Here is a 20,261-nt window from a genome sequence, read left to right as displayed (position 1 = left end):
GCGGCTCCGCGTCGTTTGCTTCTCCGCTAAAAAGTAACGTCCGACTTCTGATCCCGAACTCCAATTCTCCGCGAAGCAAAGTTACAGGAAGACTGGTCGCGCCAAAAATTGAATCGCGTCGAGATCTCTTTCTCTCGGTCGGTTTTTGCTGGACCAGAAAGGGAATTGTGACATCCGGACATCCAGTGACAATAAAATCCCTGGTCTGGAAACATGCTTTCTAAAAATGGAGGAGTTCGAAGCCCGGGTAGGGTATATATATGTGTACACGGCTCCTGTCTTCGCGGCTCCTCCCGCCGAGATTACGTTCCGATAACCGAATAAATGGAACGAAAGCTGCCGGATGGACCGTCAAATAGAAACTACAATTAGCCCGGAGAATTGGACGGGCGCATCAACGGACTAATCGGGTGGGCTGATGGGGCTCCTTGGCATCGACAGGAACGTCGGCGGATTCATCGAATGGAAATTGCACAATTTCCACGCGGTAATTCCATTAATACCGCGGACACGGGATTTTCAAGAGTTTATAATCGGCCACGGTTTTACACGGTGTACACGCCGGGAATTATTCATGCCGCCCGGTCCCGTAAATAGGGGAACAACATCCGTTCCCATTTGTATCTTCATAATACGTTTCGCGGTGAACGTACTTGCCACCGAGATCGTACGGAAAAAGGAGAATTGATAGTTTTTATTTCCCATTATCCGCTGCCTCTATTCCCACAACCATTTTATTATTCCTCCGTTTTCTCCACTCCAGCTTTATGCTTACTTTGCTCGATTTTTCTTCTCTGCTGCCCCAACGATATCGAACGTTATCGCGGTCGACGTCGATGTTGCAGAAGTTCCATTTTCCGTTTAACTGCAATTTTTGTTGTCGTTTTATTTTCCGAGCCGTTGACGTTCGAATAATGAAAAGCGTTTCCCAATGAACTCAATAATTTATAATTCACGACCGTATTTTACTTACCTTCGAACAATGAAAAACACCTTCCATTCGGCATCGTCGAATTCAATTTATTATTCAAATTATTAGAAAATGCGTTTGCAAACCACTGCAGTCGTTTAAGTGGTTCGTGTAATGTACAACGTAAGCGTCGATTATTTTTCCATAGTTCCGAGTTCATTGAACATTAAGGTTTCACGAACGTGCACCAGTTCTCCAGCTGCGACAATTGTTACAGTTGTGTTGTTTAAGAGGGGTTCGGTTGAAAGAGAAAGTTATGGTTTTCTATTCGTACCGTAAGGGACTGTAAAGTTCTTCGACCAGTTCGGAAAGTCGACGGCGCGGCGTGTCGAGGGCGGTTTAATATTTCATGTAATTCTAAAGAGTGTGTTCTCTCGCGGCCATTGTTTTCGGGGAAATGAAACGCGAGTGTTGTCTAAGTGCGCGTGCACTCGAGTACAGTGCCGCTCGAGCATCTACGGCTGCACACGAGTGCACGCGCACTCGGCGGAGTCGATACACAACTTCCATTTACGCGAAAACGAAGTCCTCCAGCGAAGTACGCCGCTGGAAAAAAAGAGTCTTTCCTCCTGTTTTACACTTAAACACGCCCCGCGGTCCGCGATCCGGATGAAACGCGAACAACTCGGCGATGAACAATTTCGCGAAAACATTTTGGCCGATGCTTGGACCGTGAACGATTTCGAAAAACGTTTCAGTTGTCGACCAGGCGACAATTATGAATTAAAAAGGTGTTAATTTAGGAATTAATTCGGACGCGAAAGGGGGTTGTTTGCGAGGTCGGACGACCGCGCCGCCATTTTGGTACCCGGACATAAACCACGGCGAGAGATCAGGGCGGCGACTTTCATCCGCGCGGTTCCTCCCGCCGGCAGAGCGTCCGGTTTTCTGTTCGACGCGTACGCGCGTGTATCTGGGTCAGGGTGCTTTCCAGATATTAGGGGGATGATGCGCAAAATATCCCCACCACGGTGTGCGGTACCAGCAACTTTTGCGCCCCCGACGTGACGCGACCGCGAGGCGACTCTCGACGCACAGACCGTGGACCAACGTCGAATCGCAGCCAGCCAATTTTCCATTTGCACTCGAGAACAACCACCGATCATCGTCCCCTGCCTGCCCACCTCGAGAGAGTCGTCCATTGTCTCCTCGTGCCCGCGCCTCTGCCAAGAACGTGACGGAAAATTCGCTTTCCCAACGCCCCGGCGAGGCTAGAGAAAGAGAGAGAGGGGCGTCGCTATTTGGCGACGGTCCTCGACGGGACGTTTCGATTTAATGAACCACGACGGGACGCCTAGGAAAATCGCCGGGCAAACTCGCGTTAATTCTGCGGCCGCCCCGGAAGAGATTTCGGGGGGTGCTCGCGCCGCTTTGTCTTCGCGGGCACACGCCGCTCGAGGCCCTGAAACAGAGCCAGGAATCTGGCCTGGGAAAAAGTTCTTTCACGACCTCGGGTTTAACTACCTTCCATTTTATTTTTCCTCGACGAGCGAGCTCCTACGAGGTTGTCGCGAGACCGTATTTTATGCACGGTTTCTTATCTAGAAAGATGGAGCCATAATTCAGCGCGTCCAAACGATACCGGGGTTGATTTTACCGGCTATGATTTTCCAGCCTGATGTTTATTATTAACTTTCACGGACGCCATACTTATTCTAAAAAAAAAATTGTAAATTCAGAAAAATTATTTCTATTTTAGAAGAATCAATTCCATCGAATTTTCGCTGGGAAAATGATCGATACGCAGAAAAAGATCGGAGGAAAGAGCAACTCGCGCTTGTTTTCGTCGTGTTCGAGCCGATGCCTATCGTTTGCTATACCAGCGGGGTGTCGAGCGGGGAGTGTGGGTGGGTTAGAGTTGGCACGGAGCGAAGATCGCGTGGCAACGGGGCAAAAAGCGGCGAAAAACAACGGAGCCGGCGGAAAGAAATAATATATCGATCGGTCACGGGTGCGCTGACTAGGTGTACACGGCGCAGGAATATACGGCGAACTATGCATGTGTTCGTATCGCTATGATTCAGCCTTCCGCGAAAAACGATCGAGCCTTTAAACCCGAGCCGTCCCGCGGAAAAATAGGATCGATCTCCTCGCCGCGTCCCGGGGAGATTCTTCGTAGGAATTTGCCCGTCGCACGGCCGGTTTTCATGGGAGACGTGTTTCGCTGTTGCAGGATAAATTGCTGACGAAGCTGGAGGAGAACGAGCCCGAGCTGGCATCCTCGCAGGAGGACGAGGTGAGTGTCGTAATCTCGTATTTTACATCGCGGCGCTGCCTTTTGTAGTCGGACATGTAACGAGACAACTTAGATATAGAATACAAAATGCAAAATAAGAAAGGTGCTAAGAAAGGTTTTCACGACTAAATTACTAGAAACAGAATTAGTATAAAAAATAAAGCATCGATGTCGAATTTAAAAATAGGAGGAATTTGGTCGATGCATTTATAGCAGGTTCGATTGTCAGAGCTCGCATAAAAGTTAGGATGGTCCCGATGAATAGTAACGCGGGGTAGGTTTCACCTAATCCCAGCAGCGGATGAAAGAAAATCCCTGGGGCAAGTTCGAGTGGCCTCCGATCCAATTAACACCGCGATGGGGCCGAGACTTTCTCCCTTGGTGTAAGGTCAGCCGCATTCCCCGGCGGTGTCCTCCTCCATTTTTCTCCCCGAGGTTCCTCTCGAGGTAACCTCGTTACTTTCTCCTTCGTCGTGGCCAGGACAAGACGTAATCAAGCCTAATTCGTAATTTCACCGGGACAGGAGACCGATGATTGGCGGGGGGGAATGAGATTTCCATCCCCCGAGCCCTTGTGCCACCCTCTCCGCAAAGTGGTACGGAATAAAAGAAACCCTCTCTTGACGTCACCGAAAGATTCCTCGAATCAATCGCGTTCACCGGATCGGCAAAGTGTCTTGCGGGTTTCACCCTCGAGAGAGATTGTTTTTTAATGCCACCGCCGACCTACCCCCATGCAGGCCTGCGGGGGCGGAAGACGATCTTTGATAAAGCGACGCCGCGCGAACCAGATTTCTTCTACGCTGTTGATCTCTCTCTGCGTGATATATTCTGTACGCAATAATGTTCGCCGGCTATTTTTATAGAATACTCTCGCTGGATGAATTTTCAGAACAGTAGTCGAGGGTGACTTTGGTGGATGAAATAATAAAACCGGGCGGAGCAATTGACGACGATAAAAAGAGAGAATAATTGTATCAAAGGTTAAACGGGACAAATATACATAATTCGAAAACAATTCAAAGGCACATGGGAATATTAATGAAAATTCGAATGATACCGGGACAAAACGTAGCTAACCAAAGAACGCGAAATTAAACGCACGCTTTCAGGATCGCGTATAAAAAGGACGCGCGCGCGCGCGCGTTCCGTTTATAGAATATTCCGCGAAGCATTTACTTCTTTGTCCGAAACCAGCAATTGCATTATCAGGGTGATCTCGTCGAGCGGTACTCCCCCGCCTTTCGCGCAGCATAAAGAGACAAAGCGATCCGCGAAACGGTTATATCGGCGAAAGAATAATACAGGGAACGATCCGACGGCCGAGTGCAATAAACGAGGTACAAAAATATATCTTGGATCTGGTCCCCGGCGAGCTAACGAATTTACCGAGTCTATTTCCATATAGAGGGTGTATTTTCGGTGACGAGTAATTTCCGAAAATGGAAGTCTCTCTGACCCAGAAAGTTGCGCCGGTGTTATTAATACAGGTTCCAGTGGGTGGCCACGGTTGCAGAGAAAATATTCAGCCGGACGTTGCATAGAGAGAGGACTGTGTGTCACGGCGGAAAGACAGCCCTGTCGTCCGGAAAAGTTGCAATTTCCGGTCGAGCGACTCGCTCAATGGCTCACGAAAGTCGATTAACGGAGCCTGACAAAGCGCTCGCCCGGCGACCCTGCGACTCCTGACGTGCTCGTCCACCGTTGAGCTATTAATATTTCGATCAAGCCGACGCCTAATTCGGTTACATCAATTACGATCTCCTAAGGTTGCACGGCAAACAGACTATACGGGCTGTACGGGGTGAGCGCGTCGCGGCCGGCTGATCCGTACGCGACGAGATCGACGTCTACGATCTACAACGTCGACGCCGGGATTCCGGGATCTCGTCGTTAATGAGGCGGACACTTTCTGATAGCCATCGTGTACAGGCTGGCACAACTTTGCTTCGATTTAACTTTGCCCCAACGAATCCAACGAATCCCCACGGACGCGCAGACATCTTGCGCGAGAATAATTTTCTTCGATGCTTGAAAGATGTTCTTGATCGTCTTTGAATTGGACGGGAAACGCAAAATGATGGAACAAGTTGAATGTCGCCGATTCCGGAGAGGATGATGAATCGAAAACGTGGGATAGCGTTGCTTGGTAACTGGCACCGGTTTCGAGATAACTCGCGTTGATCGATCGTCCAAGCTGTCCGATCATGGCCGACGGATTCTACTTGCTCGAGGAAAAATAGTTTGAGCGTGTGTCGGGAGGTCTTTGAAAATAATTCTATAGAAATCTTATCCGCATTCACTTCTTTATGATATTTTCATTCAACGACCAACGTCGCGATAACAATAAATCTGGAATAAATTTGACAATCGAGAAATTTTGTGAAACAGATTTATTTGTCAACTACAAATGGGTCCTCAGTCAGGACAGCGGATCTCTACTATCTCTAATTATATGCCCTTTGGAAACAGTTCAACCTTCTTAAATGAAAACGGATCACAGGTGCGTCGCTATACTCGAGGAGTGTCTCTAGGTGAATTTGTTTAACTCGTGGAAATTATCGTGTTCGAGACTTTTCCCATATTGCCGTTGTGAAGCATCCATGGTGGCATACTATCATCTGGCACGGGTGATTCTGTTGTGAATGATAAATATTTTATCATAGCGATATATATTTGATTAGAATAAACTATCTTAAACAAAGCTACCTCATCTTAGGCTTCTCAACCTAGTCTATTTAAATAAAACAGTTTCGTCGTCCATATCACCTGGTTGTTCCTGCGCGAACCTCTTCTTCCTCATCTGCGCTGAGTTTACCATATCTCCTACGGGTGGGGGACCAGGCGGTGGCGGAGGACAGTTTACAGAGTCTCTTTGTGGACTGCGTTTCTCTCTGGGCATCATCGTGGTCGTCATGCCGCTTGGATCACTCTGAGCGCTGCGTTTTCCTCTGGGAAACATCGTGGTCATTATGTCCATTGGATCAAACTGAGGACTGCGCTTTCCTCTGTGGTCCATTTTGCTCACGCCTCTAGGACCATCTCGCGGACCATCCCTTGGCTCGTCCTTCGGAGGACCGTCTTTAGGAGGTTCGCCTTTCGCAAGGGCCATCGATGACACTCCAGTCACCTAGAATTTACCACGATCTTGATAATGTTACTGTAAACATTTCAGCAACATACTTTTTACTTCATTTCGATCGTCTTCAACGCGAGAGACGCTTTAAAAGGTAGAAGATCGGATGTTTTATTTCGTTTTTCGTCGACTTACTTCCAATTCCGCGAGTTGGAAATAAACTGCAATTGCATCGACATATATTATTCGGCCTGGTGTTCCACGATTCTATATAAATTGTCTCGCGCAAATACGAGAAAATTCACGATTCAATAATTCCCATATGTACGATGTAAACCCGGCTGCCTGTATCTATGAACCGGGGAGTGTAATCAGCCAATGAACCGTAATTACTGTTCATTTTATCGCTGGTTACTCGGTCGGCTTTTCTTTACGAATTTCGATCGGTGTACGACGCGTTTGCTTTTAATTGATGGAAGCAAAAGTTGTTTAAATAAAATGGGGTTACGTTGAAGCAGCAGTAAAATATAAGTAAATAAAAATGGTAGGGACACCGGACCCCTCGAGCCGCGATATTCCAGTATGAAATGGCTCTTACCGCTAGCACCAAAATGGCAGCTGCAGCAGCAACTACGAGATGCTTCATGGTGGCTGTTCCTCAACGCTCGACACTGTGCCACCTGTTCCCGCGACCCGGCAATAAATAGCGCCGCGACAAGAACGGAACAGGAAGGAGAAGCAAAACAAGAAAATAGTCGGAACAGAGAGACGCGGACGTCGCACGCGAAAACCGTGTCGCCGCGGAGGAAAATGATCCTGCCTGACCGATCATTATCGGCCCGGCCATTGTTCCGCGTCGCGTTTGATTCCGTTGTCACGAACCGCTGCGACGGAAATGACGGACTTGCCCCGGTAGACCAGGCCGCTGGAAAACATTCGCGAGCAGCAAGAAAAACAAACTCCGGCCACCGTTGACGAGCGAGGTCCGGCTGATCGCGCTACTGAATCTTATCGCCCATCCGATCGTTCCTCTAATTTCAGTTTAATAATTGCCATGCTTGCCGCCGCGCGGAACTAATTTCGTCCGCGACAAGTAATCCACGACGATTACGGAATTGCATAATCTCCGACCGTTCCCCGATAGTTCGTCCGACATCAATTACCCTTTATCAGCGGCCATTTCGTTCAATTATTTCTCGTTTTGTCACGCGGCACCTGAATCAGGCTTCTCGAGATTATATTGTCTAATTAACAATCGCGCGGGAGTCGTTGCACAAGAGGTTTCCGGATTACGCGTCAATCGCCTTTTCTCTGCAACTTTAAATCAATGACTCCTCCTGTGAAATTTTATAGCTTGAAGTAACAAGCTTCTGCTAAGCTACTTTGATTAATTATTAAACGAAACCTCGTTAAATGCATTTGTTTAAGAACCTCTCTCACTCTCTACATTCGGAAACCTTCTGTTGGTCGTACGAAAATCTCCGGGGCGCAGAGCAAACAGAACTTTCTAGGAAATTCATTAGGAGAGATAACAGAGTAGAGATCAAATAGAGAATGTTCCCTTGTAATCAGGACGAACAGTGAAGTACTGTTTTCTTGTTCACAGTGCGTGATATGCGTGAACGCCAGGGCCACGATGCAGACGGCTCCGTGTGGTCACCGTGTGGTTTGCAAGTAAAATACTAAGTTTTATTATCCCTGAATATAATTGCTGTTTAGAATTTGGTGTTAATGAAATCTTGACTCGCTCTTGTTGCAGACGCTGTTTCGTCAAAACGGTACAAATGGCAGTCTCGCAGAGGTTGTTGCCGTTGCGTTGCGTCATTTGCAGAGCGAAGATCCTGCGTCTGAAACAGACTCTAATCCCGCGGGATGTAAGTATCGCGGACTGTTACACGTATCAAATAATTAATAAACCGAGCTCGTTTAAAATCGAAAGTCTCGCGTTCGAGTCTACAGTAAAACGGCTATAATTTCGCAAAGAGGGGACGCGCGACGATAAACTTGGACTCATTTTAAAGCTGGAAGCTTTTACTTTTGCTGTATTTTGTTCATTATTTTATAACAGAATCTCGCACGATATACCAGGTGGGAAAAATAGATGCAAGCTCTTCGTTGAATATACCGCGGTTGAAACAATCGTAAATACCTGCGTTGAAAAATTTTTTTCGCTACCGAAAATGACGCGTATTTAAAGTGCGAAGTCTCCTCTTTAAAAAGACCTCTTCAATTTTGCTCTACTATTTTTTTTAGTCACTTTATCGCGTTCCAAAGTTCGCGAAGCGATCCAAGGGACACGAAGGCTTTACCCGGTCGAACCTATGCTTGGTTTCCGTTGCGTCACGCGGCTAAAAAAAATCGTAGACCCAATTTTGAGGCACCATTTTAAAGGAGACACTCCGAGCTTTAAATCTATGGCATGCGCGTTCGCGAGAAAAATTTTCCGACGTTTTTACGAACGTTGCAATTCGTACCATTTTCGTGCTAATTACTCTTCGATTTTTACTCTTCGAGCCTTCGATTTTCCGGCTGCTGCAACGTAAAACCATGGCGGAGAGAAATGACCGAAGCAACCGGCGCGCGTTCCTCGCGTCCACGAAATTGCTATGAAAAAGAAGCCGGTCCAGTGACGTCGAGGCTTTTTGTGCAGCCGCCGTTATCGCGTATATCACATGTCCGATCACAATTGCCCCAGAAATTCGTGTTTGTTTCTGTATCGCGAGGCCGAGAGCCGAGAGCCGAGAGCCGACGATTGGTCGATCCGATTCCGAGGCGGCGTAAAATCGCGGCTAATTGGAGCGGACTCGAAAAGCCCTCGTCGCCTTTCAGCGAGGCCGAATTCAGCGGGGAGAGGGAAGGGGGCGAAGGGAGAGGGCCGGCTACTCGCGACGTATGACCATTCCGTTCGGGAAGCTTTCCATAAATACCAAACCGGCCTGAATGCACGGTCCACCCTCTTCCCTTGCCCTCCTCTATTCTTCTCCCCCCCCCCCCCCCCCCCTTTTTTTCATTTCGCTGCAATTAATCGAAATTTCCGGCGCGTACGCGAGAAACGAGCCGCGAGTAATTCGTTCGGGCCGAACGTTCCGTTTTTTTTTTTCGATAAATAAACGGTCCCTCTCTCTCTCTCTCTCTCTCTCTCTCTCGCTGAAGAATCGAACTCGACATAACGACCGGCCCGCGATATTTTCCTCGAATTTCCATTGACGTTGCTCGGTCCGTTATTCTTTGTCTTTTATCCCGTCAGGGTTTTTCGTTTTTATTTGATCCCTGTATTCCCCTTGCTGCCGCGCGCGCATTGTTCCGCGGCGACTCTTTGAGAGATTCCGCGGGGTTCGCCAGTCGAGAGCACTCGATTCCGGCTCTCCTTTCAATCGGGGAAATATTAATTAACCGCGGAATGTATATCCGCAGCTCTGTTTTCCGTCGTGCCGGCCTCGTCGCGTTTCCCCGCGATATTTAATTCGTCGATCGAAACGTGTGTCCGACGATTGACGTTTCATGTTTCGCGCGTTCCACAGTATTCGATGTCAGGAAAGTCCTGGGTCCTGCCGCAGAGCTCGTCGGAGTACAATATGAGCGCGGGAGGGGCCGGAGGGGTGACCGGACCTGGCGGCAGATGGGTGGCCGGCAGCGTGCCCGCCTCCGCGTCCCTCTACTCGATGGCCAGTGGCTCATCCTCCATTTCTGGTCAGTAACAATCCTAAACAATTTTCAGAAACAGAACGAAAATCGCGTTTGCGTAGCGAAATTAATACTTGATCGGGCTCTTTAACACGTTCGCAACCGGTGACACCAAAGTGGTGTGATCGTTTGAAATTGTTATAGAACGATCCATAAATCCGTAGAGAATTGTAAGAGTCGGCGATGGTAAAATAGAATCTTCTTTATCCCCAGGAGTGTCTTCCGTATCATCATCGAGCTCGTCTTCGGCGTGTAGCACAGGAAGCTCGAACCTGGGCAAACCGACGAGGGTGAGGCAACCTTCCGGCGAGATCTTGAGACGCTCGCAGACGCAGTCGATGAAGATGAGGATTCAGGTCAGTCGTGGACTTGCGAGCCGGTGAGAGCGGCGCTCCGCGTTTAATATCGAGCCGGGCTAACCCTGTCCGTTTTACGGACGTGTCGCAGGAGTACCAGGATCCTGTTCCTCAAGTTAACGAGGAGGAAGAGGCCATGAGGGAGAACCGGGAACGTAGATTGCCGCCGATCAAGGAATTCCAGAGGGACTTTCGCGCGGGAAAGGCCTCCACTAGGATACGGTAAATTGATCCTGCGTTTTATTCGCTGCAATACCCAGGCAATATAACCGCGCGCCGTTCATACGCGCTCTCGCGAAATTCTAAAATAATTCTACCACCAAGCGGACCAAAACTTGCTCGAAAGAATCCTAGAAGACCTAAACCTGCCCGAGCTATAAAGATTACCCGTCTTCTTTGTGAAAAGTTTATTGAAAAGAATAGGAAGGTTTAGATCCAGGACTCGCGCATCCACTGAACCAAAAGTTGAGATCCAGAACCACCGAACCTTCTTAGTCTCCGTGCCAAGAACTCGGATCCAGATCCACCTAAACAAACAAGAATCCAAAGCCTGATCCTTCCGCCGATAGAGCAGCTCGCATAGAGTAGACCTAGAGACGGCTGAGTCAGACCCAGGCTCGGTAAAATGTTTGCCAAATAGAGAAGTCCGCAACGCGTGTTGTTACCGTTTGCTCCGCAGATGCGCGCAGAAGATCGTGACTCAGCTGGAGACATCGCCGAGTCCCAGGGTGTTGACGAGCGTGGGCGTGACGGCGACGTCCTCGGCGACCACGAGATCGATGACGAAGAGGCCGACGACGGCGCCGAAGTCCTCGATCGTCGTGCAGGAGGTGCAGAGGTCGAAGAAGGAGAAGGAGCGGGAGAAGGAGCGGGAGAAAGCGGAGAAGGCCCGGCAGAAGGAGGAGGAGAAGGCGGAGAAGAGCAGGCAGAAGGAGGCGAAGAAGCTGGCGAAGGAGGAGAAGAAGAGGGCCAAGAAGGAGGCGAAAGCGAGGCGGAAGGAGGCGGAGGAGGCCCTGATCAGGGAGGAAAAGTAGTCTTCTGTCGATTAGAGAGAGAGGCGTGTGCAACCTAATAGATATAGGTTTCGTTGCGCGGCGAGAGTGATCAGGTGTTCGAAAACAAATAGCCTGGACGAAGCTCCCGGCGGAGGATATTCTCGACGCTCGCGCGAGAGGACACCCGTTCAAGGCGCCGCGAACGATCCTCAAATCGAACGCGTCTTTTGTAAGTCACCGTAGCGTTTTCTTCCCGTGGCAAACATCGTTTCTTCGTAGCCTTCGAGACCTGCTGACGCGTGTCCACCTCGATGGAAGTCGAATCTCCTCGACGATGACGATACTCGATTAGTCGAGGTGGACGAGTATATTCGACGAGCCCGTACCGTCTGTTCGAGTCGTCGAACTTTGATTGGCAGGTATTCTAGCCTTTGGGGCGTCATTCTATAGATTTTCACATTTTTTTTATAGACCAACTAGGCACGTTTTTGCTATCGGACTTTGACGGACTTTTTTTCTAGCGGTTTTGTGATGCTGTGCGAATTTTGTGGCGAATCGAAAGTCGAAATTGAGCTGGCTGTGAGCGATCGAAGGGATCGCGAGAAGACGAGGTGAAAAATTGGGGGTTTGTCGTTGGATTTTTCTGTACGTTTTTGGATGGGCATTGGAAATGCGCTGGAACCGTTTGATCAGATGAAATCGATCTACCGAACGCGTCTGAAAATGTAGCAGCTAATCCGTTCGAACGGTGGGATAACAAGGGGTTGATCTCGCTAGCTTCTGGAACTAGAATATCGACTTTCGAGTTCGAGAATCGACGGTGCCAGTTCGCGGCGCATCTTGAACCTTCTCCGATCCCGGGGCAGGGGTATAGCGAGCGTTCTAGCGTCGATAGAAGAAGTATACCTAAGAAAACCTAGAAGCGGCCAAACTTAGCAACCCGTCATATCGAGTTATCGTGGACTAATAATTACTAATCGATAGGAAGACTCGAGAGCGTAGCGCTACGTTGCTATTATTTGATTAAATCGCGTAATCTCTACCACGAAGAGAAAAAGAGATACAACCAACAGGAAACCATCGTCCCGAGCATCCACCAAACACCATAGGACCCCGTGCAAACGAAACGAGAGAAATTTCACCGGTCCCCCCTTTTCATTGGTCCCGGAACGTTTCCGTTTTAGGGAGAGTTGACCGAGCGCGGGACATCGCCGTTACTTTTTTACTAGCTCGTACACGTCCCTCCCCTCCCCCTCCCTCCATTGCGTACCCGGTTCGTCGGCGTGCGGATCTGTCGTTTTAGCGGCGAAGGAACGACGGCGATCCTTGAGTCCTATTTTTCGAGCTCTGCTTCACAGACAATATTCCGAGGACGTAGCTTGACCCGCGTGCCGAGCTCTCGGCCGCGGGGGATCCTCGCTTAGATCGCGATCGACGATCGCCTGTTCCTCCAGTCGACTCGAACTAGCCGCATCCATCATCCGATCCTCCTGCGTCCTCCCTCGTCGATCGTCCGGCGATCGGGCGGAAACGCGAACGGTGTTCAACTTTTAATTGCTTACCCGACCACTCAGAATCGGTCAAAGAAATCTCCGTTCGATCCTCGAACCGGAATCGCTTTTTTAAAATTGGTCCAAGCTACTCGAGCGAAGAAAAAATTTCATGGAAAGCGAAATGAAAGAGAAACGAAAGAATCTTTGGACTGTTGTAAATCCGCAGGATATATATTTTTCGAAGCTTAATCGAAGGCCCAGGCTCGAGGACTCGTTCGACGGAATTCCGGAGGAGCTTTCGCGTCCGGTAGTTTATGCGGAGGCTTCTCTGACAGATTGTCGATTTTAACCGCAAACGTGTACATAAATAGAAGGAACCGATGTCGGTGACGGACACTGCATTCCTTTTTATAAGCGGACCGTTCCGACCCGGTCGCCGGCGTCCGTGCAACAGGAAACCGCGTCTGCCGCGTTGCGCTCGGCGCGGGAAGAGCTAGGAAACGATTTTCCCGGGAGATCGTAGCGTGGTGTCCCGCCGAAGTGGCAACGCGGAGACGTTTCTTTTCGCTTTCATCCATCCCTCCCGACGTCCACGATCGATCCTCCTTCCATCGATTGATTTCACCCTTCTCGATATATACATAGAGTTCGTTCCACTGGGGGAGCCAACGGAAGTACACGGAGTTAGCCTAATCGGAGAGACTGCATCGCGGAACCGCGACGCGTATGCGTGTCCCTTTCGACGAAGATATAAAAAAAAAAACATAGTTTTAAAGTCATAGTACAATACGATAGGTAAAATGACAATGCAGAGTTTCGAGTGCGGCGCGTGTCTCGTTACTGACCCCGTGATTTACCGTAGTTGCGTAGGGCGTTTCGCGAACCGATTCATTTATATACCTTCTCTATATATCTAACTATCTATCTATCGCTCATCTCTCTCCTCTCTCTCCTCTCTCTCTCTCTTTTCTCTGTCTCCCTCTCTCGACGCTGCTCGAGACACTCGACTCACAGCAATCGACTACTGGCGAAGCTGTCGTCACTGTTGGGCAAAGCAGAGCGCAGATGAGTCTCGAGGACTGTTTTTCGTTGCTCATTTGCTAAATAATTAGAACTCGTTCGCTGCTTGTTTCCGTGTTCGAGACGTCGCTTCATCGATCCACGTTCAATTCAGTTCGATCCTCGACCGTTTTAGTGCTCGATTGTGACTCGTTTGCTACTCGTTCCGTATTCATTTATTCCCCGGCTTCGCCGTCTATTTCACTCGCGTTCTCCTTTGTGCATGTTCTTTACTCTCGAGCATTATCTACTTATCGATCTTCTTCCTATAACCGTACGTTCTCCATCGTCTACTTATACGTTCTTCTACATCATTTCTGTGAAAGGATTATTCTTTACTCGTACTATTCCCCCGTTATCTTCTCCGTTGCATTCTCATCTGCTCTGCTTTGCCATCGAACACGTTCTCCCTTTACCTAAGATACCGTTCGAGATACCGTGACCCCCTGACTGGACGAGTTAGTTCTCTATCCACAGATTTTTCCGTAAACGAAAACTCTCGATATAGTAGACGGCTCTGTGGCAAAGGCAGGCGGTACGCCAATGATCGCGCGTTCGCGAGAGGAACGGTACCCGGGACTATGGACGTTCCCATTTTTTTATTAATTATTTTATAAAATACAAATCGATCGGAAAAGCATGCTCCATCGGCCAAGACAAGAGAAACGTCGATAAAACATTTTCCGATCTACCAGTTTCGTTACAGAAATCCACGAAATCGCTCGCTGCGTCGAACACGCCCCTCGCGCGAGACCACGCCTATAATTTCGAGACGGTAGAGAGAGGAACAGACTGTCGACAGAGCCGGTAGACGATAGGAATTCTATTCGATCCAGCGACAGGGGGCCACGGTGGCGACAAACGCGGGAGAAAACGCGTACAAGTATATTAAAAATCTATGTATACAATATGCAATGATCGCGCGTGCGAGGAGAGAGCTATTTAAAAAACGGAAGGAGGCGAACCAAGGGAAGAAAGCAATTGGCTCGAATATCACGAGTATACAATTAACGATTACGAGATTAGTCCGCGGCTAGACCTCTTTGAAACAGTTCACCCTCCGCCCGCGTCCCCCCCTCCCCCGCCGCTCCATCCGTCTGCGTCCGCGTCCCCTTTCCTTCGATGCTTCGGTGCCGTGAGCGACGCTGGATAAAATAATGCTCGGTAGAATTAATAATGTTTGATCGATATTTTATATTATTAGACGGAACCGGCGGACGCTTCGCCTCCTTTTTTCGAGGAACGGGGTTTCCTTTTTCGATCGGCGCGGACAAAAGTTGCGGTGCGCAAACCGAGTAGCCAAAAATCAAAAGCAATTTTTTTACACAGCGACCGACGACCGACGACGCCGACGAGGACGACGACGACTGCGTAGAAACCGTAAAACAAAATGGCGCGATATCAAAAAAGTGAAAAACTGCGGCGGAGAAACGAGTGTCGCGGTAAACGCGAAACGAGACATCGTTCGGCGAACGACAATCTCGCGAATGGAGCTAAATTCCTCGTTTCCTTTTCCCATTAACGATTGCATCACAGTTCGTTCCGTCGTTGACCCCCATGTACCTCCCTCCTCCACGCTGTATCGCCCCCTCCGCCCCCCCCCCCCCTGTGTCTGTTACTTGGAACGTTACGCCTTTTGCCATCCTTCAACTTGACCTAATTTACGCACTGCCGCTAACTTTATTTTTTATTCGACGATACGAAGGGTGAGTACGTCATCGAAGGGCGTCCGTGTTTCCTCGCGAGCGATCCCTCGTTAGCAGCGCAATCGCGGATCGCGGCCCGCCCCTCGGTAATTGTCGCGTTCCGAGATTCTTAACGAGGGCGTGCTCCAAGTGTCCAGCGGTCTGCCGCAGTCCTGCTTCGCGCGATCATTATCCAACGCAGGAGATGTTTCGTCCGAACGTGTTCTACCGGAGAATTTGTCGCTGAAATATTCAACTGTATTCTTCGGGTTTCAGCAATTTACGAGGAACGTGGTCGAGCAACGATTTCTTTCCATCCGCAGATTTCATTTGAAAATGAAATAGCCGACGTCGCCCCGAGAGCGTCGTTTAAAAGTCTTGCGATGGTTTTTATCGAATATTCCGTGCGGTAAATAAATTGTCGCGCGAGGAGATGCAGTTGATATTTTAGCGAGGCATGGGGCTGTCGGACGGCGGAAGGTCTTCGAGTTCCGAGACCGGTCGCGCCGCCATTTATCGAGGATCCGTTTGCGGGGGGTGGACGCTTCGATCGGACGGAACGCGACGAAAGGAACTCGACAGGCGATCTTTGTCGTGTCCGAGGAGAGCCATCGCGCACATATCAGTAGTGATTAGTACGTTTTAATTAGCGCCGTTTGCCTGAACTTCGTCCTCGCGGGGACGATCGCGAATTTTCTCGAATCGATTCTGTCGATCCCCCGATGGGATGGAGGGACGGATCCGCTTCGGCGACGACGGAGTTCAGCCAACGGCGCTGCCAATTAGCGAGTAATGTAGACTGTCAATTATTACCTGTTACATCAGTTTCATCTGTAACGAGTTCTCAGCGCTGTCGGCGTTTCGCGAGATCGGCGATCTTCGATGAACACTCGACGGAGAGAGAGTTTACACGATTGTTTTCGGAAACGAGAAAAACAGAAACGAAGATGAATAATAAAACTACTATACCGCATTACCATTACATTTCTCGACTTGTTCTGTCATCGAGCAAAACCGCGTGTCTTAGTCGCGCGAATCTGTGAAACACCTGCCTACTGTACAGAGAATCGAGGAGAACGAGCTCGAAGAGGTTTCAGACGCCTACGGACTAGCCGACGGGGTGTGTTCCGTGTTCGATTCTTGCCATGGTACCCCATGAAACCGCGAACAGCCGACGAAGTCGACGGGGAGAACGTCGAGAGAAGCTTCGAGCTGCCACAGGGTTTCCAATCAACCACGGTGACTCGCGCGAATCGTTGCTTGAACGGAGCAGGAAGCTCGATTGTCGAACCAATTTCTTTGCGCGTTCGTTCAAGTACAATTCTACCGTCAGCCACAAAAGTTTACACAAGACTTATATTTCATTGCATTTATTTCCATCGAATTTCGAAAACCCGAGTCGATAGATTCGATAGATTCGGTCGAAACTACCAGGCTTCTCGAAATCATTTCTCTAGGTTGCCATTTACGCGGATCAACGAGTCACCGTGGGCCAGAGCGTTCCGTAACCGAGCGAGGAGAGTTGCCGAGTGGACGATAAGCTCGTCGAGAGCATTTAGGGAAAGACGATTGTCGAGCATTCTCCGGCACCGCGAAGTCAAGTCAATTCTACGGTGTGTGTGTGCGTGCACGGGGCGTGGACGGCCGGGGGAACTCGGCGCGAAGAGGGGAAGGAGGTAGCGAGTTGAGAAGGAAACGACAGGACTGATTGTTCGGCGTCTCGTTTCGAGGCGTTCACGGCCGACGTAACTACCATTATCGCGGCCTGACAGCGAGGAACTGGCCGCGCGCAAGGTCTGCGTTCTGTTTAGCACACTCCCGGATAGACTGCCACGACCGACCGCAGCTTGTCTCGCGTACACGGCCGTGCGACACGCGCGGTATGCCGATGAAGCCGCGCGTCCACTTCAACAGTCACTTTCCCGCCGCAATAATTGCCCTGTCATTTACAAATAAATTCTATAGAGTGTCGAAGGTGGAAACCACCCACTGCCAAAATATGCCACGACCCCGGATTCTTTTCAGAGACGACGACCGAATCGAATATTCGAATTCTTTAGATTCATCGAAATGCGAACCGCTAGGCTTCGCGTTCGAATTTCCTTGAACACCGCGAGCGACGCGTTTAAAGTGTACGCGCGGCTAAAGGCGACGTGGACAGCGTACGGAGCGCTACAGGCGGACTCCGGCGGCGAATTTCTCGCGACCTGGTTATAGTCTGTGCTTCCGGATGTTATTTGTGTCTGTGCGCAACGCTATGACCACGTTCCGACGGCTTGGCGGTTGGCGTCATCGGGGTTTAACGATGAGAACCGACATGTTGGCGTCTATGCACCAGGTGTCTGACCAGTCAGGGATATTCTACTTCTTCACCAGGTCAGTTAAAAATAGGGGATACCGTCGGAAATTGGTCGGAATAGTTTCCTTTGAACGTTGGAGGACGCCTTTTGAGGGTATTCCGTCTGTTTGGCGAACCGTAAAGCGACGATTCCGGTGAAACACGCCGATCAATTCGTCTCGCGTGGCAAAGGGAAAAATCCTGGCCCCATGGCAGCATGGGTTTCGACAATTCTCCATTCGACGATGAAGTATCAATTTAGTTTCTCCTTTAACAAAGTGGAACTATAATCGACAGAAATATAATTCAGGAGGGGTAACAAAAAGTTAAAAGACTGGTGATTCGTTAGTCTGTTGCGAACAATCATCGCTGTAGCTCTCTCGATTTTGAGAATTTTAGATTCCACAGGATGTTCTATAGAAGATCGATCATTTTTCGAATACGGGGAGAACCGTCGAAGACATAATTTACACCGGAAGCGGCAGACAGGCGCAGCGGTGGTCGCACGGAGGAAACGGAGGAGTGTGCTGAAAAGCTCGAGCTACTCGGCCGGAGAGGTTCGTCGCGCCGATAGAACGCGTATAAAACACGGTGAACTGTTTTGCTATAATGCGCGGCTTTAGGCGACGAGAGTGCGAGCAGTTGAAGCGGGAGAACGATCGAGCGGCGTCTGTAATCGATACGGCGTGTATGTCGCGTATATCGTGTAACGGAGGACAACTTTATTGTACTTTTATCGTGTAAGAGAGATTTGTAGAGAGTTTATATTAGGCCAATTGTCACAGCGAGAGTTCTATGATAGCGATGTTTTTTTCTTAAAATAAGGGCCGCGGCCAACTGTTCGATCTGCTCGGATCCTTACATCCGATCTTGCTTACTGATTCAGCTGCCAAGGAGACGATCGCGAGTTGTCTCAACTTGAGCGTGTTTCATTTAGAAAAATTCTTCCATTCGGACGGAGACTGCTACTTCTTCTTCTTCTTCGAAGAGGATTTGAACGAAACCTAATCCAGCGATAGAGCTGTTCCCCCACGGATTTTGATTTGCTTGGAATTGATCAGGATTTCATTTTTCTTCTTCCATTTTTCTGATCGAAGGAAACGACTCGACAAACACGGAGGGAAAGCTGACGAACCATGGGACGAACGATTGAAATGTTGGTCGATCGAGGAGACTAGGGTTCGAGGAGCGAGTTCAGTTGGTCGCAGCAGCGTAATACTCGCGTAACGATTGCCGTGGTGGTGATGATGATGATGATGACGAGTTCACGTTTGTACGATCGTTTGAGGAGCCTCGGGTGCTGTCGAAAGAGCATGCTCTTACTTTGTTGCGCACGATCAAATTCGTCGTAGTGTGCGAGTACGTACCTCCAGACATTGGCCGGAACCTTGGAACCATGCTGACGCCTAATATTTTTTTAAACGAACGAACTCGACGCTTTCGTTGGTAGACGGTAGTCAAAAGTCGAATTTTGGCCAAAGAAGCGTTGCTCCTCGAAGGATCGCGCGGTGTCGGCGTCGCGTGCACGAGAATCAAAATTTACTATCGACATTGTTGGCGGGATCGAGCGAGATCTTTGCCGATCGAAAAACGCGATCCTCGCGGATCCTTCGAGGAACACGGTATTATGTCGATGGAACTGCGGGATGTCGGGAACGAGAGAATCGAAAACCGAGGGGCGCGTTCGAACGATTACGCGAGAACGCGTGGGCGTTCCTCCTGGGTTTTCTACATGGAACGCTGCGAGAGAGACGGCGATCACGGAGACGAGCGTCGGAAAGGACTTGAACGGTTGATTTTATCGAGTCTATTTTTAGTAGTTTTCTTTAAAAAACGTGTCGAACAAACGAGAGGAGGAGAGACAATTCTTCTACGAAAATTGTATTACGCGATGTGTTACGATCTGTACGAACAGACAGTGAATATGAACAAAAATCAAATAAAACGTTACAATGAATGTTAGACGAACACGTACCGATACCTTCGCCACGCCCTCACACACACACGCTCTCTGCTCCTCCAGAAAATATTTTTTTCGCCCGTCGAACAGACCGGGATTCTCGCTAGCGAATTCATTCGTTTTCGTCGGAGTAGACGAGATTAGGCCACGCCCATTCGCTTCGCTATACTATGCTCAATGTCCAATCTCCTCGAACCAATTTCCGTGTCTCGAACAGAGTTTTATTGAAATTATTTTCTTTCCCAACCCTGTTTCCGAAATATTAAAAAAGCAGGAATTCGGAAATAATTTCTTCGTTCGAGTTTTGGTTTTTCGTTTCCGTGAAAGTATACGTATGTATAGATTGCCAGGCCCGACCCATTCGATCCAGCTCGGTTGGTATCTCCAAAGAAACCTAGCTTATCAACGG

General features: G+C 49.2%; 2 protein-coding genes across 4 annotated transcripts in view; one reads left to right on the top strand and one right to left on the bottom strand.

Moving 5' to 3' along the window:
- The window catches only part of LOC144469468 (uncharacterized), a 51,653-nt gene extending 31,815 nt beyond the window's left edge, over window positions 1-19,838 (top strand). For 2 of the 3 annotated variants that reach the window (XM_078179799.1, XM_078179800.1), the window contains exons 3-9: window positions 3,144-3,206; window positions 7,889-7,956; window positions 8,042-8,156; window positions 9,804-9,972; window positions 10,180-10,322; window positions 10,414-10,544; window positions 11,002-19,838. In XM_078179799.1, the coding sequence (XP_078035925.1) occupies window positions 3,144-3,206; window positions 7,889-7,956; window positions 8,042-8,156; window positions 9,804-9,972; window positions 10,180-10,322; window positions 10,414-10,544; window positions 11,002-11,356 (1,044 nt within the window). In that variant the 3' untranslated portion in view covers window positions 11,357-19,838. The remainder of the gene's footprint in view (window positions 1-3,143; window positions 3,207-7,888; window positions 7,957-8,041; window positions 8,157-9,803; window positions 9,973-10,179; window positions 10,323-10,413; window positions 10,545-11,001) is intronic. The other variant, XR_013493979.1, reaches the window with a different exon arrangement.
- On the bottom strand, window positions 5,585-7,035 carry LOC144469469 (uncharacterized). Its single transcript, XM_078179801.1, has 3 exons — window positions 6,881-7,035; window positions 5,976-6,336; window positions 5,585-5,842 (listed from the first exon to the last, which is right to left on the bottom strand). Exons 1-3 carry the CDS (start codon window positions 6,926-6,928, stop codon window positions 5,751-5,753), a joined length of 501 nt encoding a protein of 166 aa, XP_078035927.1. The 5' UTR covers window positions 6,929-7,035; the 3' UTR covers window positions 5,585-5,750.
- Window positions 19,839-20,261: the final 423 nt, after the last annotated feature.

Source organism: Augochlora pura, chromosome 4, assembly GCF_028453695.1.
Source record: "Augochlora pura isolate Apur16 chromosome 4, APUR_v2.2.1, whole genome shotgun sequence".
NCBI classification, from domain to species: Eukaryota; Metazoa; Arthropoda; class Insecta; order Hymenoptera; family Halictidae; genus Augochlora; species Augochlora pura.
The sequence above is the reverse complement of the archived record's forward strand: the minus strand, read 5'-3'. Positions and strand labels throughout refer to the sequence as shown.

Bases quoted from the DNA above. Each gene is read 5' to 3' on its own strand.
- LOC144469469 (XM_078179801.1), bottom strand. From the start codon at position 6,928: ATGAAGCATCTCGTAGTTGCTGCTGCAGCTGCCATTTTGGTGCTAGCG. The intron at 6,337-6,880 runs GTAAGAGCCATT...GGTAAATTCTAG, and splicing joins CTGCCATTTTGGTGCTAGCG to GTGACTGGAGTGTCATCGAT. The intron at 5,843-5,975 runs GTGATATGGACG...CATTCACAACAG, and splicing joins GTTCGCGCAGGAACAACCAG to AATCACCCGTGCCAGATGAT.